Source organism: Danio rerio, chromosome 15 (genome assembly GCF_049306965.1).
Source record: "Danio rerio strain Tuebingen ecotype United States chromosome 15, GRCz12tu, whole genome shotgun sequence".
Lineage (NCBI taxonomy): Eukaryota > Metazoa > Chordata > Actinopteri > Cypriniformes > Danionidae > Danio > Danio rerio.
The window spans coordinates 24,149,067-24,169,580 of NC_133190.1; the positions used below are offsets into that span (position 1 = coordinate 24,149,067).

The window sequence follows — 20,514 nt, forward strand, 5'->3', positions numbered from 1 at the left end:
GATAACATTAATTATAACATTAATAAATAATTTTTTTAATTAAAAAAAAAATATATATATATATATATATTTAAAAATACTTGTAAATTGAAGCATCTGATCTGTGCTAGTATGAACAGCCTAATTGACACCAAAAGTGAACATTTAACTCTGATCGGTTCTCTTCTTACATAACACAGTACAATGGAAAATCCATTTTCCCGAAAGAAACCAAAAAAAACTGCCTTTATTCTTGAGTGCACAATTCTACCCTTTTAAGCTTTAATGAGCAGAAAAACCCAAAATATTTTACACAAATTTCCATAGCAGTTTAAACAGGCACAAGTGCAGCCAGCCTCACAACCATGTCTGCGCATGATAACAGGACTAGCAAAATCATTTCCCTTAGATTCCAAACTCACTTTAATCATTTAGATTTGCCTTTTTCATTATTATACACTGAAAGCTCACAGTTTACTGCAAACAACATTGCAATAATTTTTGCAAACATCTAATCTATTTAAGACAAAAAAGTAAATAAATTGCACATCCAATAACAAATTGTCTTTTATAAATGGTTACTTATTTGAGCAGAATTGAGCAAGACAGCCATGCAAAGTGTTACGTTGAAATACTGTCAATATGACAATAACCCATATGTTGTTCATTAATGATGGACTTATAAATATAGGTAATGTTTAATACCTGCTATATATTAAGCCATGCGAAAATGTAAGCATCTCTACAACAATCAGATTGGCGTGTATAAAAGATCAGTTTACCATCAGTGAATCAACAAACACAATGTGCCGTTTACACGAGGAGTCATTTACCATAATTCATTACTTTCCCTGATGTCAAGATATTTCATTGTGACCAAAAAGACATTATACAATAAATATGGCCAAAACATTTATTGCCTGATCATTTTTCCTGTAAAAATGAGTTTGAATCTTAACATTACAACCGTAGTGATTTTCAACGTCTTAAAGCCACAACAAGTTTTTCCGCATCTGAAACACTGATTTCGCATCTTACGTAAAAGCTGAGTATGTTCTGACAGCATTTACAATTAATAACAACTGCAAATCGACACCATGTTGTCAAAAATTATATATTCATAGAAGTTACATATAATGTACAATAAGCTGGAACTTTGATGGTGAACGCAGATCCTCGTCTCAGTCCAGTCATTTACTCCACAAGAGGGCCACCGCTTTGCAAATGCCCACGTCATGGTAGTTAAAGTAGCAGAGGCCGGCGAAGGTGACAGTGGACAGAACAAACAGGCCTGCATTAGCCATCTTGATTTTAGCATCTCCGTGAACATAGTCTGTCACAACCTGGCCAAGACCCCTAAGAAAAAAAACACAGGAATATGCATTGCTGTACTTTAAACAATAACACTGTCATTGTCATTTTTGTTAGAGATTTGATGATAAATATGTTTTTATTGGTTTTGAATATTGAATTGTTGAATGGGCGACACGGTGGCGCAGTGGGTAGCACGTTCGCCTCACAGCAAGAAGGTCGCTGGTTCATGCCTCAGCTGAGACAGCAGGCATTTCTGTGTGGAGTTTGCATGTTCTCCCTGTGTTCACGTGGGTTTCCTCCGCATGCTCCAGTTTCCCCCACAGTCCAAAGACATGCAGTACAGGTGAAATGGGTATGCTAAAATTGACTGTAGTGTATAAGTGTGTGTGTGTGTGTGTGTGTGTGTGTGTGTGTGTGTGTGTAAATGAGTATGTATGGATGTTTCCCAGTAATAGGTTGCGGCTGGAAAGGCATCTGCTGTGTAAAAACATATGCTGGATAAGTTGGCGGTTCATTCCACTGTGGTGACCCCAGATTAATAAAGGGAAAAAGTCGAAAAGAAAATGAATGAACGATGAATTTCCGCTTAAGCATGTTCTGTAAAATCATCTGACACACACACCATTAGCTGGTTTGAAGTACAATCAGGTGTTGAAGCATGTCTCTATAAATCACTGCAAACCCTATGAGGGACTGTTTAAGTAACAGCACTGTGATATCTACGTATACTAAATTTACATCAAATATATTGCCATATGAATCAAAACATCTGCCTGTAACCAATTTGAAACTGGAACAATCTACTATATAAAGCTAAGATTAGTCTCTGAATCAGGAAACATCTAAAAAAAACACATTTCTTATAAACTAATATCGAGCATGCTATAGACCTGAAGAGACTTACTTTATTTCCAAAAAGGAAAGATATCTAAACATGCCTTTTCAAATTGTAAAGAAATCAGTGTTTTTGAAACTGAAGAAGACAAGCGAAGTTAATGACTGAAGTTAATTATTTAGCCTGACATGTTTATGGTTTCAAAATATGTTGAATGTTAAAATAAAATATGTTCTGTTCAATAGGGAAAAAGGTTCTTTTTACCCAAACATTTAAAAAGACCATATTTTAGAGCAGTAATCACAAAACCGTGATATTGTGACACTGTGATACTTTTATCCTAGGTTATCGTACCGCCGTATCTTATAACAGCCCATGCCTATACTGTACTTAAACTGTATATTCTAACCCAACCGGAAACAATCTGTAATTTTACATTTTCAGAATACTTAATTCGATGTGATTTATGAGCCATTTTGCACATGGGCACATTTGGTCTTCAAAACATAAGAATACAAGGTACAGACAGACATGCATGTGCACAAAAGTGACCAACTCATATCCATTTAACAGAGAAAAACTTCCGAAAAAATAAGCACAGAAATAAAAATTGCATAATAATTTATAATAACTCTTCACATTCATCCTCAAACATGACCAAAAGTATGTTTTAACTAAGACTTTTGTTAGCTTTTTATTTATTTCCAACTGAAATTAACATTTAAACGCAAAAATTATTGAAAATGTTCTAAAGATGCACCAGTGTATCATCTGAAATAAAACAAAAAACATCATTGAGATTTAAAAAGTTGAGAAATCGTTCTCTTCAGATTTCAGTCAATGGTATAGTTCACCAAAAACCTATTACTCAAATTCTGTCAACGTGTACTCACCCTTCACTTGTCACAAACTTTTTTGAGTTTAGACAAGATATTTTGAAAAATGTTGTAAACCGATAAATCGCTGAAAAAACAAAATCAGCGTCTCTGGAATTTTTCCAGCTGTAGTGTCAGGCCTTTTAGACGGATGTTCCAATTACCTATGGCGATATTTCAATGACAAATGTCATGAGCGCAGTATTACAAGTCGAGATCGCATTCATTTTATACGAGCATACAAACCTCCTTGCTTGCACGACAATTTTCTCTGAGCAAAAAACTTCTTGCACGGCCTCAAATATGAATATATGCTGCTCAAGCGCAGATTTTCTTGCGCGCTCTCAAATAAATGCTGCTGAAATGAGATTCAGTGCATTTATGCAACGAGTAAGTATTCGACATTCATTAGATTTGCTAGGAATATTTATGAACATCTCCAATAGGGGTGTCACGATTTTGATTTATAATCGAAATCGATCGAAATTTATGCTCAATTTCGATTATCGAATCAAAAAATAGAATCGTTGATGCTGCCACGCCCCCATGTCACGTCAGCTTGGCATGCCAAGCGGGAAAAAAACAGGCTTGTTGAAGTGCTTGTTAAACTGCAGAAGCAGGAGACCCGTCCTGACCCGGGATTTCTAGACCCGTCCAATCCTCTCCTCTTTCAATGAAGTCACCGGTGTGTAAGCATTTTGGATTTCCAGTGAGTTATGTTGACAACGTTCGTGTTGTGGACAAAAAAAACACAGTTTTGCAAGCTCTGCTATGTACGTATTAGAGTTCGTCCGATAGACAACACCGGCATCGCGATCCTCCGCCCGCCCCCGTTGCAAATCCGCTCGTGAAAAGTACACACTCAGGCCCTGTTTACAGTGTCTTTGTTTTTAAATGGCATTTTAGAATGACGATTTGACATCCACAGTGGCGTGTAGCATATCTGAGCAGCCCTCCTTCCTCTCTACCTCTGACACACACACACAGATGCACACACAGCCATGGGCTCGAGACAGCGGGTTCAGGCAGTCAGAGGATCAGTAGACTGCTTCAATCTTTCACTCACTTGTACTTAGTCATTTTAGCGAACACATCAGATACTGTTGGCTGGTTCCTGTTGGTTGTGCGTCTTTTTTACCGACGCCATTATAACGACACAGATCACTGCCTATTCACGAGTCCCGCAGAAAAAGTGATTGACAGGTGGTAATTATGTGTGTATCTTGCGTTTATTCTTTTACTGTATGATTTGTTTATGGGTAAAACAAAGACCATGCAGGTCAGGTAGTTTAAACGGTAGGCTACAAATAATTAATTGGTCATTAATTAATTAATTATTCTTAATCGAAAATCGAATCGTGCCTTTAGAATCGAAAATGTAATCGAATCGAGGATTTGGAGGATCGTGACACCCTTAATCTCCAATAGACCTACAAAGTGGCACTGATGCGTCCTGAAGTAAAGTGAAACGGCCATAAACTTCAGCAAGATAAAGTAATTGTATGCAGAACCACAGACCTTTTATCTATAAATAAAGTAGAATTATGGAAATGTGTTTCTGATAACTGAAAGCTAAGTCATGTTTGCTGGCCTCAAGCATTGCGCAGCCCTTTTAGTCAGCCAGCATGTAACCTTAAAGGGTTAAACAAATAATGCACAGCACTATTAAGATTACAGAAATGTGCGCTTTGTTTTAATTCACTTACATTTTAATACATTTTGGTGTGATCATATCCCACTGTTTGAAAACCCACAACATCAAGGTTTAGAATGAGAAGCTGTAATGTAGTCGAGCCCCGCTGTGGAAGAATTATTGTAGAGGAAACCATGAATACTATAGATGTCAATCGTTACTGGTTTCCAAATCTTTTTTAAATAACTTATTTTGTGTTCAACAGAATAGAAAAAAAGTTTTGAACAGTGAACAGTGAGTAAATGATGACAGAGTTTGAGCAATATATTTTTTGCGTTTATGACTGACACCAGATACTCTGAAACACCTTGCTAAAAATAAAAGCCTAATTTTAATTTATTTTCAAAACCGAGGAATTAATTCTGATTCATTAAAAAAGACATAAAAGGTAGAACCAACAAACTATAGGCATGGGCCGTTATCATTCTAAATAATCATCATGTGATCAGCTAAGAACTTTCTTGACATTTATAAGTGCATCTCCAATATGTGCGCATGTGACCCTAATGTAACCAACTAAAATTAGAAGTGTGGCCTTGCGTGCTTATGCCTAAGGCGAGGATAAATCCTTACATAAAGAGTTTTACAGCCACCTAGGAATTAACTTTAAAGACAGTGCCATTTTGCATGAGAAACTATTTTATTGAATGATGCTCAGCTATACTTAAAATCTGAGCTATCAGTACCCAAAATGCATTTATAATAAGCATCATGTTAAATTAAAACTTGACCTGCCATATTTTCTAGAAAGCAAAACAAACTAGACTACTGACCTGTTGTTTACGCCTGCCTGGTATTAAGATGCATTTATGTTAATTTGTTTAGAAGTGGACAACAGCAAACACAGATGTAAAGATTTTAAGAAAGTCGAAAATACCTTTTCAATCATTTGGTCACAAAAGACCAGATACTCTTAAGCAATTGACCTAGTTCTTATACATCATGGGAGATGTTGTGGATAACATATGTCCATTTCTAAAAAAAATATATATATACGGACATGATATGTGCTTTGCTGTCTGAAGTTGTAATTTGGTTTGAAATAGAAACCAGTCCTGATTCTAACACAAACAAACCCACACAGACTGTGAATTTTTGCAGCTACCAGAGCATAAACAAAAGCTACTTTCATTGTTTAGACTTATACCACAAAAAAAACATTATTATGGCCCGTGCAGACTGTGACAGTTATTGCAAATGATTATTGGTGACATTTAACACCTCATGACTAAAAGCATGCAGCCAAAGAACCAGTCATAAAAGCATCATTTAATGTCTTGAGCTCTTCTTTTTGTTTTTTATTGCACTACATCAGGGGTGGCCAACCCTGTTCCTGGAGAGCCACCTTCCTGCAGATTTCAGTTGCTACCAATATCAAACACACCTGAACCAATTTATTAGGACCTGAACACCACGTGATAATTACAGGCAGTAGTGTTTGATATGGGTTGCAACTGAAATGAAATCTGCAGGATGGTGGCTCTCCAGGAACAGGGTTGGCCACCCCTGCACTACATTATAAACTGGACATCCAATGAAAGTTTTGTTCATTTGCCTTGCTGAGGTTACAGTAAAACATGACTTGGTGGAGCACAACACAAAACCATCTAGTCGAGCACAAAAGAAACTGCTGATCAAATAGGATTTGATGGCAAATTTAATTTTAAAACTTGCAACTTTTTCCCTTAAAACTTTTGACATGTGTGCTGTAGTAGAGGAGATAAAAGTAAAAAAGCTCATGATGAAGACCATGTGGGTCAAAACTTTGTTACATTAAAACATTTTTGAGAGCTAAAGTGGCAGTGTGCCGGTTTTCTTTGATCTTTTGCCACTGTGTTTGTTTTTGATCAAGCCCCTGCCTTTGAGAATCCTAGATGCGCGCACATTCCTGTTTGTTGGTTGCTTAATAACATTTCGTCACCTTAGAAATATAAGGTTCTATCTGCGTTCTGAAGGATTTTGAGATATTGAGCTTCAAAGTTTTTGCATTCCATAGCAAAGAGTATGTGTGAAGCATTTGTTTTTTAAACAGAAAGTCTTAAAATGTGAACAACTTATAAAAAAACATCCCATAATGTAAATAAGTTGTAATTTAATAAGAATATGTCAATAACTCAATTTTGACAAAAATGTCAGATAAAACCTTATAATTCTACGGTGACGATTTATGGACAATCTTTTTTACCTTTCAAGTTTCAGAAAATAAAGCAAGAGAGTAGAATAAAATATCATCAAGCAATAGTAACATTTAAAAACAAAAATGTTTTACCAGTGACCATGTAGAGTAAGTGCAGCTGCTAAAGAGTAGTCAACAGCAGGGCTGGGGCAAAAATACGCAACAGGTGCCAGGCTCAGAAGAGCTATGCTCAGGATCCGCTCTCCAGTCCAGTGCATGGTTGCAGCTTTAGACCCAGAACCCGCTTAATAAAAACAAACAAATATATAACATCAAAATTTTTGTCAAAGCAAACTCTATGCAGTTTAATAACTTAACCACAACAAAGGAACAAAATAGTTATTTAAACTATCTTAAGCACATCCTGATACACTGGCCTATACTGAATAGGTTGTGCTGGGTAAGCCAAAGAAAAAGAAATTGCCCTTTGAGCTTTACTATATTTAGTCTATAGCTCTGTTTTACAACAGTTTCATTCCAAACCATTCTGTTCTTCACAAGTGGTCATATCTTATTCTGTACAAAAATGGACTGTTCAGACATTCAGAACTATTCAAAACGTATCCGTCTACTGTTATACTGCAGATGCACATGAATCCTCGTATACTTTACTATCATGAAGAAAAGAGTTACACATATAAATGTAATTAAATATTACAAGTCTCTAGTCCAAATCGACAGCACCACCAATTATATAGGAGGCTGATAAAACAAATGGAAATAAAACAAGAATCTTGGTCCTCAGTTATGTCGTTGATAATCAAACATTTAAAATGTAAAGCACATACCATAGTTGGAAGGAGTAGCATGTATCCTTGCTGATATCAAGTACGAACAATCATGATCCTTCTGCTGTACGGCCAAAGGTCTGATGAGAGACGAAGGGCGAAATAACAGAGCTGTGGAAAGTAAGAGGAATTTAAAAAAATACAAGCAATACATGAATAATCAAATCATAAAAATATGTAATTTCAAGTACATATTAAGTTATAAATTTAACGTGAATGCATAACTAAAGATGTCAGTTATGTCCATTCAATACTTAGACGGCAGTGCATTTAAAAATCAGCACACATAAATGAATAAATTACATGAATGACATTTATTTACAGCCTTGATAAATACACATATAAGAGCATGACATGCGTGACATTAATATGACGTCATTTTGTGAAAATCATATAACAAGAATGTTTTAGAAACATGTTATACTTAAGTAGTGTGTTAACTAGTTCATTTTAAAAGACGCCAAAATACATAATCATGAAAACTGTTTGACAGGGTTAAGTTAGCATGCTAGCTAGCTACACAGTACGCGTGATGCGATTCACATGAAGCGTTACTGGATACCGATTTCTTTACTTACGACCTCGAGGCTTTAAACAACTGCGACACATGCTGAGCCGAATGCAAGAACTACATGAAAACACACAAACTTACGGCTGACACCTCTATGACAGAGAGAACTTATTCGGACGAGAGCCGCCATGATTCTTACAACCAACCCAAGGTCACTGGAATCACCCGGATGTACAAACAAACACTCACTGGCTGCTGTGATCAACTTAACCTTTTCATTCATCAACAGACAAAACAAAGATTTCTTTATTTTTATTGTACGGAAAATACTATTCAATAAAACATTTACGTTAGCTCTCATGTAAAATAAGCGATTACAATTTGTTTTGGACTTATTGTTTGGATGTTGCCTATAAAATATATTAGCTTAAACAGGTTTATTCAAATTAATTCAAGATACTGCACACATGTTTACTCTGCAAATATTATCAAGCTTATTGTACATTGTTGTTTTCATATTCGTACATGTAAACATTCTGTGGGAAAGAATTTGTATTTATTATGGATAAAACAAATAGGCTAAGTTACAACTTATATTTATGCATATATCGTATAATATTAACACATTCATATTTACGCATCTAAGTCTTTGTAAAACAGCCATTTTGATCAGTATTGATCTTCTTTATTTTTTATTAATGATTCCATTTATGTTTTTAAATTTTTAGTTTGTATAGAGATTTATAGTATTTCTTTTACGTGTTATTAAATTATATATATATATATATATATATATATATATATATATATATATATATATATATATATATATATATATATATATATATATATATATACCTAAAGTGTATATATACCTGAAATAAAAACATAAATGCAGTGAATATAAAGTATGTCTAAAATGGACTGAAGGTTGATTTCTGTGAGTTGTTCTGTAAAGGAATAAGTCATTCATTTGGTTCCCAGATTTTATTTTTCTTTATTAAAACCACTTCATAAATGTAGAGACCCTGTGATTGTATTTGTTCTCAGCTTAATTGAACCAGCTTTAATAGCTTTGTTATGCTAAAAACAATTATTTAGAAATAAATACTTCAGAAATATCAAGTTTAAGTTGTTATCATTTACATCAACTGATTAAAAACATGAAATTATAAATAAATTCTATAAATATATAATACAAATAATTTTACAAGTGTCCCCATGTTGCTGTCAGTCCTGTCACATTTGCATTAAATTTAACATAAAATGTGTGCAGTACACCTTTAAGGTTATGACCATGGAGGAAAAGCTGACAGTGATCAAGGATGCATTCTAGCATTGAATTGTATAATTACATGCTTGTTTTTGTATGTTTTTTTTTTTTGAGGATGACAAGCTCCTCAAGTCAGGCCCTGTCTCATTTTTTATGAGTGAAAATGTACGATTCTGGCATGTCCAACAATTATTATTTGTATTGCAAACATTGAAAACAATTAAATTAATGAGAGCAAGATGGAATAGATTTAATGTGTGCGTAAATAGAATTACTTTTTTTTTAAAAAATCAAAATGTTCATCAGGCGAGGCAGTGGCGCAGTAGGTAGTGCTGTTGCCTCACAGCAAGAAGATCGCTGGTTCGAAGCTCGGCTCAGTTGGCGTTTCTGTGTGGAGTTTGCATGTTCTCCCTGCCTTCGCGTGGGTTTGCTCCGGGTGCTCCGGTTTCCCCAACAGTCCAAAGACATGCGGTACAGGTGAATTGGGTAGACTAAATTGTCCGTAGTGTATGAATGTGTGTGTGGATGTTTCCCAGAGATGGGTTGCGGCTGGAAGGGCATCCGCTGCGTAAAAACTTGCTGGATAAGTCGGCGGTTCATTCCGCTGTGGCGACCTCAAATTAATAAAGGGACTAAGCTGACAAAATTAATGAACGAATGAATGAAAATGCACATCATGATTGTGGCTGTGCAAATGAAGAGCAACTTTTATATTTAATAAACAGACAAAGTACTTGTTAACAAATACAGTATTTTATTTGTATAAAACATTTTTGAACATGAATATGCAATTGTTACATTGTTGAATAGATGTATAATATTAATACTGTTAATGATAAAAAGATATGTACAAATACAATACCAGAATATTCTAATATAAAATAAAAACAATCCGACTAAAATATTAAGTCTTAGTTTTGAATAGTTTAGCTGCGCTGTTACATGTTCTAGTTAGCAGGAGAATTCTAATCAGTGGTTAATGTTTAATTGTGTTTTGTCACGATTCTGATAAGTGCAAGCTTAAAAGATTGATACCATCTTGCATGTACAAACAAAATGTATAAATGTCAAATGCTAGCTACATCCTTTAATAAATCTCCACAAGAGGGTCATGAGGATGTTTTAAAATCCATTTTCACAAATGGATTCACAGCAGTGGAAGATGTGATTCACCATTTCAAGTCATACTTCCATATACTCTGGTGTAATTAGTCAAAACCTAATGAAGAAACAGAACGGGAGGGTTACATTACAAAATTAGACGACTAAACATTCATCAAAGCACCTTCCCTATATTATTAGACATACCATTATGCTTTGTTTCCTACTTTACATCATCGTTTATTTTATCTGCAGCTCTGAGTGCGGATTTCATGGCGGTCTCTATCCAGCCATGAGGTCTGGCCGTATGTTCTCCAGCAAAATAAATCCTCCCCTCATTCTGGACCAGAGACGCACTGTAGTCTCTCATCTGAAATGGAGTGAAGATAGCAAATGCACCGTGGCTGTACGGATCCATTCCCCACTTCTTCACAGCACCTCCAGTGCAGAGCTGGCGAATGTGTTCTCCGTGGATCTTCACTAGGTCATTCAGCACCACAGCCTTTAGCTCCTCTTCATCTAAAGTCTGTAGAAGTGTAGCATCATCAGAAGTGGTGTAAGAAGCCAAAATAGCACCTCCTGTTATCCCAGGGAACTCATGACTGGGGTAATAAATGAACCTGGATGGCAGATCTGTGATACTTTTCCCTCCTTTGATGCCATCGTTGTTCTTCCAGAACTTTTGGCTGAAGCTTAGCACGACTTTAGTGGAGCTGGAATAGTGAACGGACCTCAGAGCCTCCATTTTATCAGCTGACAGTGGAGGGTTAAAGTCGAAGAAGAGAGTGGCTTTGGCTGTAGACGTCACTAAGACGTAATCGCCTGTGATGTTAGTCATTTCACCAAGGTTGCGCCAGTCTTGATACGAAACCGTCACGCCGTCCTGCGTTTGGCTGATGGCCTGGACTTTGGAGTTCATCAGGATTGTGGCATTTAGAACACTGTAGAATGCATTCGGGAATGTTTCAAAGCCACCTAGAAATTCAAAATACCTGAAAAAGAGATTTGGTGTCAATCAGTTGAATATGTTTGTCATTCAATATTTTTAAAATATTTATTTTTTTATTAAAAGTTAGTAATGCTTTATATATCGTATTGGTTGATTAATGTTCATTTTTAATGTTATTGGTAACGGTCCAAAAACTTGATTCATTCATTCATTCATTTTCTTTTGGCTTAGTCCATTATTTATAAGGTGTCACTACCGTGGAATGAACCACTAACTTTCCCAGCATCTGTTTTACAAAATGAATTCCCTTTCAGCCGCAACCCAGTACTGGGAAACACCCATACACTCTCGCCTTCACACACACACACACACACACACACTCATACACTATACGCTTATTTCACATGGCCGAAAATATATAAAACAATTATTATTATTATTATTATTTAGCTATTTCTGCATAGAATTTTGTTAAAAATCTGCAGATTTATGCGGAATGATTTTGGCAGTTTTATAACTAAAACCTTAATATACGAAATAAAAAATTATATATTTTTAACTTTTAGATCCACTTTTTTTGGTAGACAAAGCAGGTCTCTCATATATTATATCTACTTAAAAACAGAAAATATTGGTTTACAAACTGTATTGTAAATAAATCATATGATTTTTTTCATATTAGTCAATAATATAACTGAAATTAATTTAAAACCTGAATAAATAAATTAAATAAATAGACTCAATGATGGGCTAAAAATCTTAGGAATTCTGCTCACGCAGATTCAGTGTAAAACAACGCAGTCCTCTGTAGCACATCCTCGTGTTGTCTGTAATAGTGTTGTCCAGTACTGAAATGTTAAAAATGTCCATTTCTCGCTAACATTTAAGCGTGTTATTAAACGGCTGATTTGCTATTGTATGCACCAGTACTCAACAGAAATGACTGGTTGGCTGTAAAGGTCATCAGTTCATCGCTCTTCACCAAGTGCAAACACAAATACCGTGACACTGCAGTGTTTTAAAGCCACAAAGATCAGTTGAATCATCAGCAGATCGCCAGACTGTGTTTGCACTTGGTAAACATCGGTGAAGTGCAGTGAACTGATGACCTTTACGGCTAATCACAGTCATTTCTGCTGAGCACTAGTGAACACAATGGCAAATCAAGTGTTTAAGAACGAGCTCAACAGCTCTTAAATGTTAGCAGGAAATTGACATTTTGTTTTTTTCATATCGATTGATGGCAAAATTTAGTATCGTGACAAGTCTAATATAGTGAAAGAATCAGTTCATTAACTTTATAAATGGCATCTAAAACGTGTGTTTGGGAAAGAGAATGTTAGTTATAGTGACATTTCCCATGATTTAGCTAAAAATGAGGTCGAATATCCCTTTTTATTTTTATTATCCATTCAGAACAGACCTTAAGGTCACTTGGAAGGTGGTGAAATGATAAATTTGTGTCACTTTCACTTCGCTGATAAGATATTCAGCCAGGTACATAACGTTCCGGTGTGACTCCAGGTGATACTTCCGGGTTTCTTCCCAACGCAGCCTCGATTTAGCTTTTAAAATGGCAGCCGTGTGAAATCAGTCTATGGCCAATTTAGTTTCTCAAATTCACTTATAGTGCATGTCTGGTCCAATTAAAAATATTTCAGTTTCATTAGCTGCCGATGTGTTAGTGATCATAAAAAAAGTATAAAAATAACAATATAATTTTTTTTCTATATATAAAAGTTTTTCTGCATATATATCGGTTATCAGCTTCCAAATATTTAAGTTATCGTTTTTTAATCAAAATTTCAATATCAGCCCCTAGATCATATACAGCTTGGGTACATTGAAAGTTAAAGTACCAAGAAAAAATCTTGAAAAAGATAGCACAGCTGGCGAAAAAAAATAATAATAATAATAAGGAAGCCGCATTATATTAAATGAACAGTTACCTCAAAATGGAGCATTCTGTCATCAATTAATCACAATTAAAGCTTTAATTAAAACCAACCTGTTTGAGCTTACTTGGAGCCACTTGAAGAAGAGTAAATATTGATTACATTTTCATTTTTGGGTAAACTATATCCCCTTAGAATGAAGTGTGTCTGAGCAGGAAGTCAGCATGAGTTTTGAAGCATCATGTTACATAAAAGACTGAAGCTTTGATTTTAAGATGTGTTTTTTAACACATTAAATTATAAAAGCTATTTTCATGAACACTATTACCATGTTTTTGATTATATAAAGGCTGCATATTCTTTAAAAAAAAAGTTTAAATCAAAGGTTTAAATGTTGTATTCAATCCATTAGTTGTCATTAGAGTCAGCGGTAATATCTTACTGTTGATCGTCGCTTATATCAGACTGAATGTAGAGCATCTCAGTGAGCGCCGTGTAGTAGAAACTGTTCTCATTCAGAACATCACCAATCATCCGCAAAGCTCCTCTGCTCAAATTTGCCACGTTCACTAAATACTCCTGTTGCAGATAAAGAGACATCCAGAGGTTAGTAATATTATTACTTTAAAATCTTTTTTGACAGCTAACTGATCATGGAATCTTCATAACGTTCCATCTGCAATACATTAAAACATTGATGATAATGTTTTTCACACTATTAAAAACGTTTAACTAAAAGGTCAACTATGTTACGTTAATATTACTTTGTAAACAGTTTTGGTTCTACCTGGCAACTTCATTTTGAAAACGGTAATAGACCGGCTGGAAAATGTTTGGATAAACATCACTTATTTTAAATAGTTAAACCTCGATTTAAGTCCAAATAATAAAAGATGATCAATTCTAAACTGTGGTGTCTTGCCTCATAATTACAAAGACACGACAAACAAAGTAACAAATTAATGTTCTCCTGAAGCAGATCTATGACGTCAGCAAACAGAGATTGACATCTTGGCAGTTGACAGATCACCAGAAATAAATCAGGTAATAACTATGCATTCTGCATGCATGCAAACCAGTGTAAATGCCAAACAAACTTGATTGCAGATATATTACCTTAACTGAGTATGAATCGTAGGTGTTCAACATTTTCTCGCAGCCCATTTTGTGCAAATCGTCTTGTAACTAAAAAGGAACAATAAGAAAAACAAACTCAATTTCTCAGATTCCATGTCTGTCACAATACAATAAAAGCTTTATTGTCATTCAACCACATGGACAACAGGACACAGAGAATTGAAATTGCATTACTCTCAGACCCTAGCTGCATAACAGATAATAGTATTAATACAAAAAAAATGTATAAAAACAATTACAATGAATACAATTACACATTTAAGGTAATCTTAAAATGTAAGACAAAAACAAAAATGTATACAATATTATAACAATTAAAGGCACAAGGCAAGGAGTGCAAACCAGAGGTGTGCAACTCTTTATTATTATAAATCAGTAATTTGGATTTTCCATAAAGTGGTGCATGATTAGAAAAAAAATTTTTAATTGTGTTTTTTTCAGCATTTAATATTTAATGTTATGTTTAATATTTAAAACATGAAGAATTATATATAGATGTATAACTGAAGTTTAGATTATTAGATGTTTAACAGAGCAAGGACATTTTCACTGTATTCTCTATAATATTTTTTCTTATTATTATTTGTTTCAATTCAGCTATGATAAAAGCAGTTTTCAAAATTTTTAAAAACATTTTAAGGTCAAAATTATTAGCCCCTAACTCAAAAAAATGTTTTTTTTTTTACTTGTTGAAAGTACTTATTTAAAATGGGCTGAAATAACACAATTCTTGAAATTTCATTGGGACAGCTTATATGTTTTATGTTCAATTCACATAAATTTGTTTAAAGTGTTAAGCTAACTCAATCAATTTGTGTTGGGAAAACATGAATGAATTGCTTTAAGCTACAGTATTTTTCGATAGTCTACAGAACAAACCATCGTAATACAATAACTTGCCGAACTAGTTAAGCCTTTAAAAGTCACTTTAAGCTGTATAGAAGTGTTTTGTCTAAAATATTATTCACTGTTATCATGGCAAAGATAATATAAATCAGTTATTAGAAATGAGTTATCAAAACTGTTATGTTTAGAGATGTGTTGAAAAAATCTCTCTGTTAAACAGAAATTGCGGAGAAAAAATAAACAGGAGGCTAATAACTCAGGGGGGCTAATAATTCTGGGGGGCTGTACTGTCAAATTCTGCATATAAATACTGTAATTTATCATTTGTATTTGAAACTGGGAACACAAATTATCAGAATTTTCTAAAATGAAAACAGCAATAAAATATTTCTCAAAGCATGCATTTAATGGAAATCCACAGAAATTATAATTATTCAGGAGCGGTCTTTTAAAGGGATAGTTTACGCAAAAAACTATTCTGTCATAATTTACTCATCCTTTTTCCAAACTAATTTATTTTTTCTTCTTCCTGTTAAACACAAAATATATATTAGATGATGTTGGTAACCAGTAACCACTGACTTCCACAGAAGTTTTTTTTCCTATGGCAAATTCCAACATTCTTCAAAATATCTTTTTTTTTGTGCTTAACAGAAACACACACACACACACACACACACACAAACACAAACACTCATACACACACACACACACACACACACACACACACACACACACAAACACACACACACACACACACAAAAACCCTCAAACAGATTAAAAGTTTAATTAAATTATGACTGAATTTACCGTTCCCTTTTCCCCCAGTGGTGTATATAACTAGATTCATAAATATTTCAATTTTTTTTTGTCAAAATCCCAAATCTTTTCACTCACCTTGCTAAGTGCTATGTTAAACAGCTCACTTGCATTTTTGCCCCTCTCCTGGTTGTACACCGGATAGTTCAGTACATCTGGGTTTTGCTTTACGGTGTAGGTTTTATGACGCTCTCCATTAATGTAATAGTACGTGTTTGGGTCATCCTGTACAAATTTCCCAAGCTTCAAGCTCAGCTTTTGTGCCACCGCCAAGAGAATCCTTAAAAGTGAAATAAATAATCCTTAAAACAGCTTGATTAAGTTGTGGACTATAGCTCCACCTTCTGACCAATAGCGTTCACTTTTTGAATAGCAGTTTGTCTCTTGATAGCCATTATGGACTAATCTATCAAAGAAATTTGGACCTTTTATCCTTACTCTAGTGATGTAGTTTTAGTTTAATTATTGCTCTATTATAAGATTCACGAGTTGAATGAGAAATATTATGATTTGACTGATAAAATCAACTTACCTGTGGAAGCTTGGGATCCTCATGGCACCGAGTTCTGCATACCAGCCTTCCCTTCCATTTCTGAACGTCTGAATTCTTCCTCCTATACGGTCACTCGCCTCAATAATTGTCACCTATTTAAGAATAAAAGAAAAAGTAATAGGCTTAATCAATAATCAAATTGAGAATACCTTACATAAAAGTCTATAACATTTTAATAATGTGGTTTTAATATAATAATGACAATATTTAAATTAAACATAATCGCAGGTGATTCTTCAATGGAAAATAGGTAGAGCGCCGGGGAAATCCTGTACATTCCAACAGTTCCACGTCACAACACTTGTAATCTTGATTGCTTGCCAGTTTCTCTTTTATTCAATTCAGAATATTTCCTGATGCTTTCTGAGTGTGGAAAGTCCAGATCATGAGATCTGAATCAGAATTTTTGAACTAGTTGCATCAACATATGAAATGAATCTCATGTGGAAGTGGTCAAATAATCAGACCATTCATACACTTTGCACGTACAAGTAGAGTTAAGCAATCAGTAAAGATTAGTGTTTTACCTCTAACATTATAGGACATGATCATCTTTAATATGTTTCTAATTACTTTGTGTCTGACATAGACAATATTTGCTGGGTGCTGATTGATTTTTATTAACTGTATATTTTTACAGTACCTTATGTCCTGCATCCTCCAGAAACTTGGCCGCAGTGAGTCCAGCAGCACCTGCTCCAACAATTAGCACATGTTTGGGAGTTTTCGTTGGAGGGAGACCTTGCTCTGTTATCTTCAGAAGGTAATCATAATCAGAGTCTTGTAAGCATTTGGAAAGAAGATCATTCCCAGTTCCTCCAGCATGGTAGATGGAAACCAAGACCAGTGCCAACACTGCAGATACTGACAAACCAACAGTGCAAAATCGATTAAACATATGATATATCGTGTCTGTCTGCACTGTAATTTGTCATCAAAACAAAATTAATTAAATTAACCAAGCATTTAAGCTTTTGTACAGTCATGTGTCAGAAAACTTGACAGAAGAAGATGCATTAAAATACTCTCTCGGCGAGTTCTAAGCTGGCATTATAAATATATCCTGTAGACTAGTTCTGTTTTCCAGAGAAACTATCCTATAATTTCCCATTTACTCAATACAGGAAGATTTCTCCACATGATGGTAGTTTCGGTTTAGTTTCTTTGACAACTCGTTTGCTTGAGTATTTATACCTCAGCAGTTGATTTAGGCAAATCATTTTAAGAAATCATAAGGCATATTCGTCTAATACTCAAGGTTTTTACACTGGGTAAAGTTCTTACACATTTTGAGGTGAGCACGCCTGAAGCCGGTGCGCCTCGCGTGCGTTCTCTTGCGTAAAGTGGAAAATGAAACCTATGGAAGAACAACAACATTAAGAAAAATCTCGGCAGGATAATAAATGCATTTGCTTAAAACTGAAAAATCACTTAAGCAGAATAAAATAATAATAATAATAATAATAATAATAATAATAATAATAATTTAAACCAACATATCAAATAGCTTTAACATACAACACATAGAGCGAAAATAGTCGACTTAAAACTTACTTTCATAATGAAAAATAAAAGTTCAAAGTAGTCCAATGTTTTAATAAATCGCTATATGGCTATTATGGATTCGATATAAGAGTGTAATAAAGTTTAAATGATTGAAGAGGCAGAGAAGACGCATAAGGTGTCTGGCAAGGATATATTCTCTCCTATAAATGTGTCTAAAGTCTCTCTCAGGATAATGAATCATGTGTGGGCTCCTTTAATTCTGCAAGAAATATTTTCCCACACAGACTCAAGATTCAACCATACTGAACAAATTAGATTAGTGAGCTTTAGTATTCATTAACATACCTAATTTTCGCCAGAATCAATCATTTCTCTAACCATATGAGTCTATCCGTTTGGCAGTGGGCAAGCCACTCAATTTTGTTGAATAACATTGGCATTTTCTTGTTCCTACCTCTTTAAATTTTTTAAACTCGTATATGTATCTGGATAGGCGAGTAAAATGACTTCATCACTTACCGGAGGATCCCGTCGCTCAATCTGATCGCTCTGCCCATCCTAGGCTGGTTTTATATAGGCAAAGAGACGGAAATCGAAAGAAAACGCAGCGAAACTTTCCGTAGTTAAAAAAAAAACACGTCTTTTTTTTACACCGCAGACCAACGGAATGTAAATATGTTAGGGTATACATTCTTATTCACGGTCACGGAACATTTAGTACTTTAAGACTCATTCCTTGAATAAGATCAAAAGGATATTCATGGTCTAGGATGGTGATCTTGCTTATCACGAGACTAAAAGCAAGGTATAGCAGCCTATGTGAACATGTCACAACCAGTCATCCAGTATTCATGAATACTAAGCTAATTACTTATGTACTGAAATGTGTGTAGCCTAGGTAGTGTAGGAAAATTTATTTTCTTTCTTTTTTTTTTACTTAGAAGTATATAGTTCCAGGGTTAACTGCTAATTATTATTTTTTCATTATTGAGTAGCTACTCTACAAATGTAGGCTACCTATCTATTTTCTTCTAAGGGGGTAGCTATATTTTCTTGTTGAAATCCCACAACCAGCTTACAGTGCACAGAGAAATGATATATTAGTTATTTCATTCATTCACTTTCTTTTCAGCTTAGTGCCCTTATTAATCAGGGGTCGCCACAGTTGAATGAACCGCCAACTTATTCAGCACATGTTTTATGCAGCGGATGCCTTTCCAGCTGCAGCCCATCACAGGAAACACCCATACACTCTCATTCACACATACACTACGGACAATTTAGCTTACCCAATTTATCTGAACCACATGTCTTTGGAATGTGGGGGAAACCGGAGCACCTGGAGGAAACCCACACCAACATGAAGAGAACATGCAAACTCCACACAGAAATGTGAATTGACCCAGCCTGTACCACTGCACCACCAGAAATGATACACTATATGTGTTTTCCCTACCTGATTGATACTGATGAAAACAATTGACATCCAATTAGACTCAATTCGATTTTAATGAGCCTATATGAGCATTTAAAGTTCCAAATTACATCGTTTTGAAAATGCTGCTGCACTAAAATGTTACTGTGTGTTTGGTGCGGATGGTACATTTCCGTTACCCTGCAAACAGCATGCTTCTGCAGCAGTGGCCTGTGGTGGCGTTTGTGGCTGGTGAGGTGTTCATGTGTGATGTTTTAAATGTACTAGCCATGAGAAATCTAGCTGTGAAACTTTGCCATAACCAAGACTGACCTACACATAATAAAACTCATCATCACATGCTTATAAAAAGGTGTAAATCATCAGATGTATACACCATTTCAGAAGTTTTAGATAACTGCATCTAATCATAAAATATTTTATAACACAAGCAAGAACTTTAACTTTAACCTAAGTGGCTTTTCAATGAGTGAATCCAATCCTCCTTTTATTGGGAGAGGGAGCCTGCTTAATCAACCTCAATTCAACTGCCAACCTTTTAAATGTAATCCAAGGCTCCTTCATTTTGACAATGGCCCTTCTGTGACAGTACAAACTCGGGCTATGATCAGATACACACAACTAATCTACCATGTGTACAGCAGCTTTGAGCCGAGACTGGACCATTGTGGCCCATTATCTTTTTACTGATGCCTTTGTATACTCACTCGATCCCAAAAGTGCTTGCTATCTCGGTCCACACTAATCCAATGAAGGCAGTGGGCTAGATCATTTGGACCTAAAGCAGACTGGGAGCACATGGCCATTGAGAGTTTAAAGGAAAAATAAC

At 35.0% G+C, this 20,514-nt stretch overlaps 3 protein-coding genes across 9 annotated transcripts in view; 1 reads left to right on the forward strand and 2 right to left on the reverse strand.

Moving 5' to 3' along the window:
• Nucleotides 1–20,514, forward strand: part of nkapd1 (NKAP domain containing 1) — a 42,413-nt gene that overhangs the window by 10,476 nt on the left and 11,423 nt on the right. For 3 of the 5 annotated variants that reach the window (XM_073923068.1, XM_073923065.1, XM_073923067.1), the window contains 2 exons: nucleotides 14,366–14,433; nucleotides 17,385–17,507. The gene's annotated coding sequence lies outside the window, so the exon portion shown is untranslated. The remainder of the gene's footprint in view (nucleotides 1–14,365; nucleotides 14,434–17,384; nucleotides 17,508–20,514) is intronic. The other 2 variants (XM_073923069.1, XM_073923070.1) reach the window with 2 other exon arrangements.
• Nucleotides 237–8,385, reverse strand: sdhdb (succinate dehydrogenase complex, subunit D, integral membrane protein b). The gene is given in 4 exon segments (NM_001004004.2): nucleotides 237–1,335; nucleotides 6,966–7,116; nucleotides 7,661–7,771; nucleotides 8,313–8,385. Coding segments are annotated over 4 exon segments (477 nt in total). The 5' UTR covers nucleotides 8,362–8,385; the 3' UTR covers nucleotides 237–1,169.
• il4i1 (interleukin 4 induced 1) lies at nucleotides 10,183–19,217 on the reverse strand. Of its 3 annotated transcripts, none has more exons than XM_009291722.5 (9): nucleotides 18,770–19,217; nucleotides 18,029–18,101; nucleotides 17,388–17,608; nucleotides 16,724–16,836; nucleotides 16,270–16,471; nucleotides 14,506–14,574; nucleotides 13,832–13,968; nucleotides 10,753–11,537; nucleotides 10,183–10,663 (listed from the first exon to the last, which is right to left on the reverse strand). In XM_009291722.5, the coding sequence occupies exons 2-8, from the start codon at nucleotides 18,030–18,032 to the stop codon at nucleotides 10,769–10,771; spliced, it is 1,515 nt and encodes a 504-aa protein (XP_009289997.1). In that variant the 5' UTR covers nucleotides 18,033–18,101; nucleotides 18,770–19,217; the 3' UTR covers nucleotides 10,183–10,663; nucleotides 10,753–10,768. The 3 variants fall into 3 exon arrangements, with proteins under 3 accessions (XP_009289997.1, XP_073779761.1, XP_073779762.1); XM_073923660.1 differs by lacking the exon at nucleotides 18,770–19,217 and adding an exon at nucleotides 18,299–18,731; XM_073923661.1 differs by lacking the exon at nucleotides 18,770–19,217 and adding an exon at nucleotides 18,299–18,517 and having other exon boundaries at nucleotides 10,183–11,537.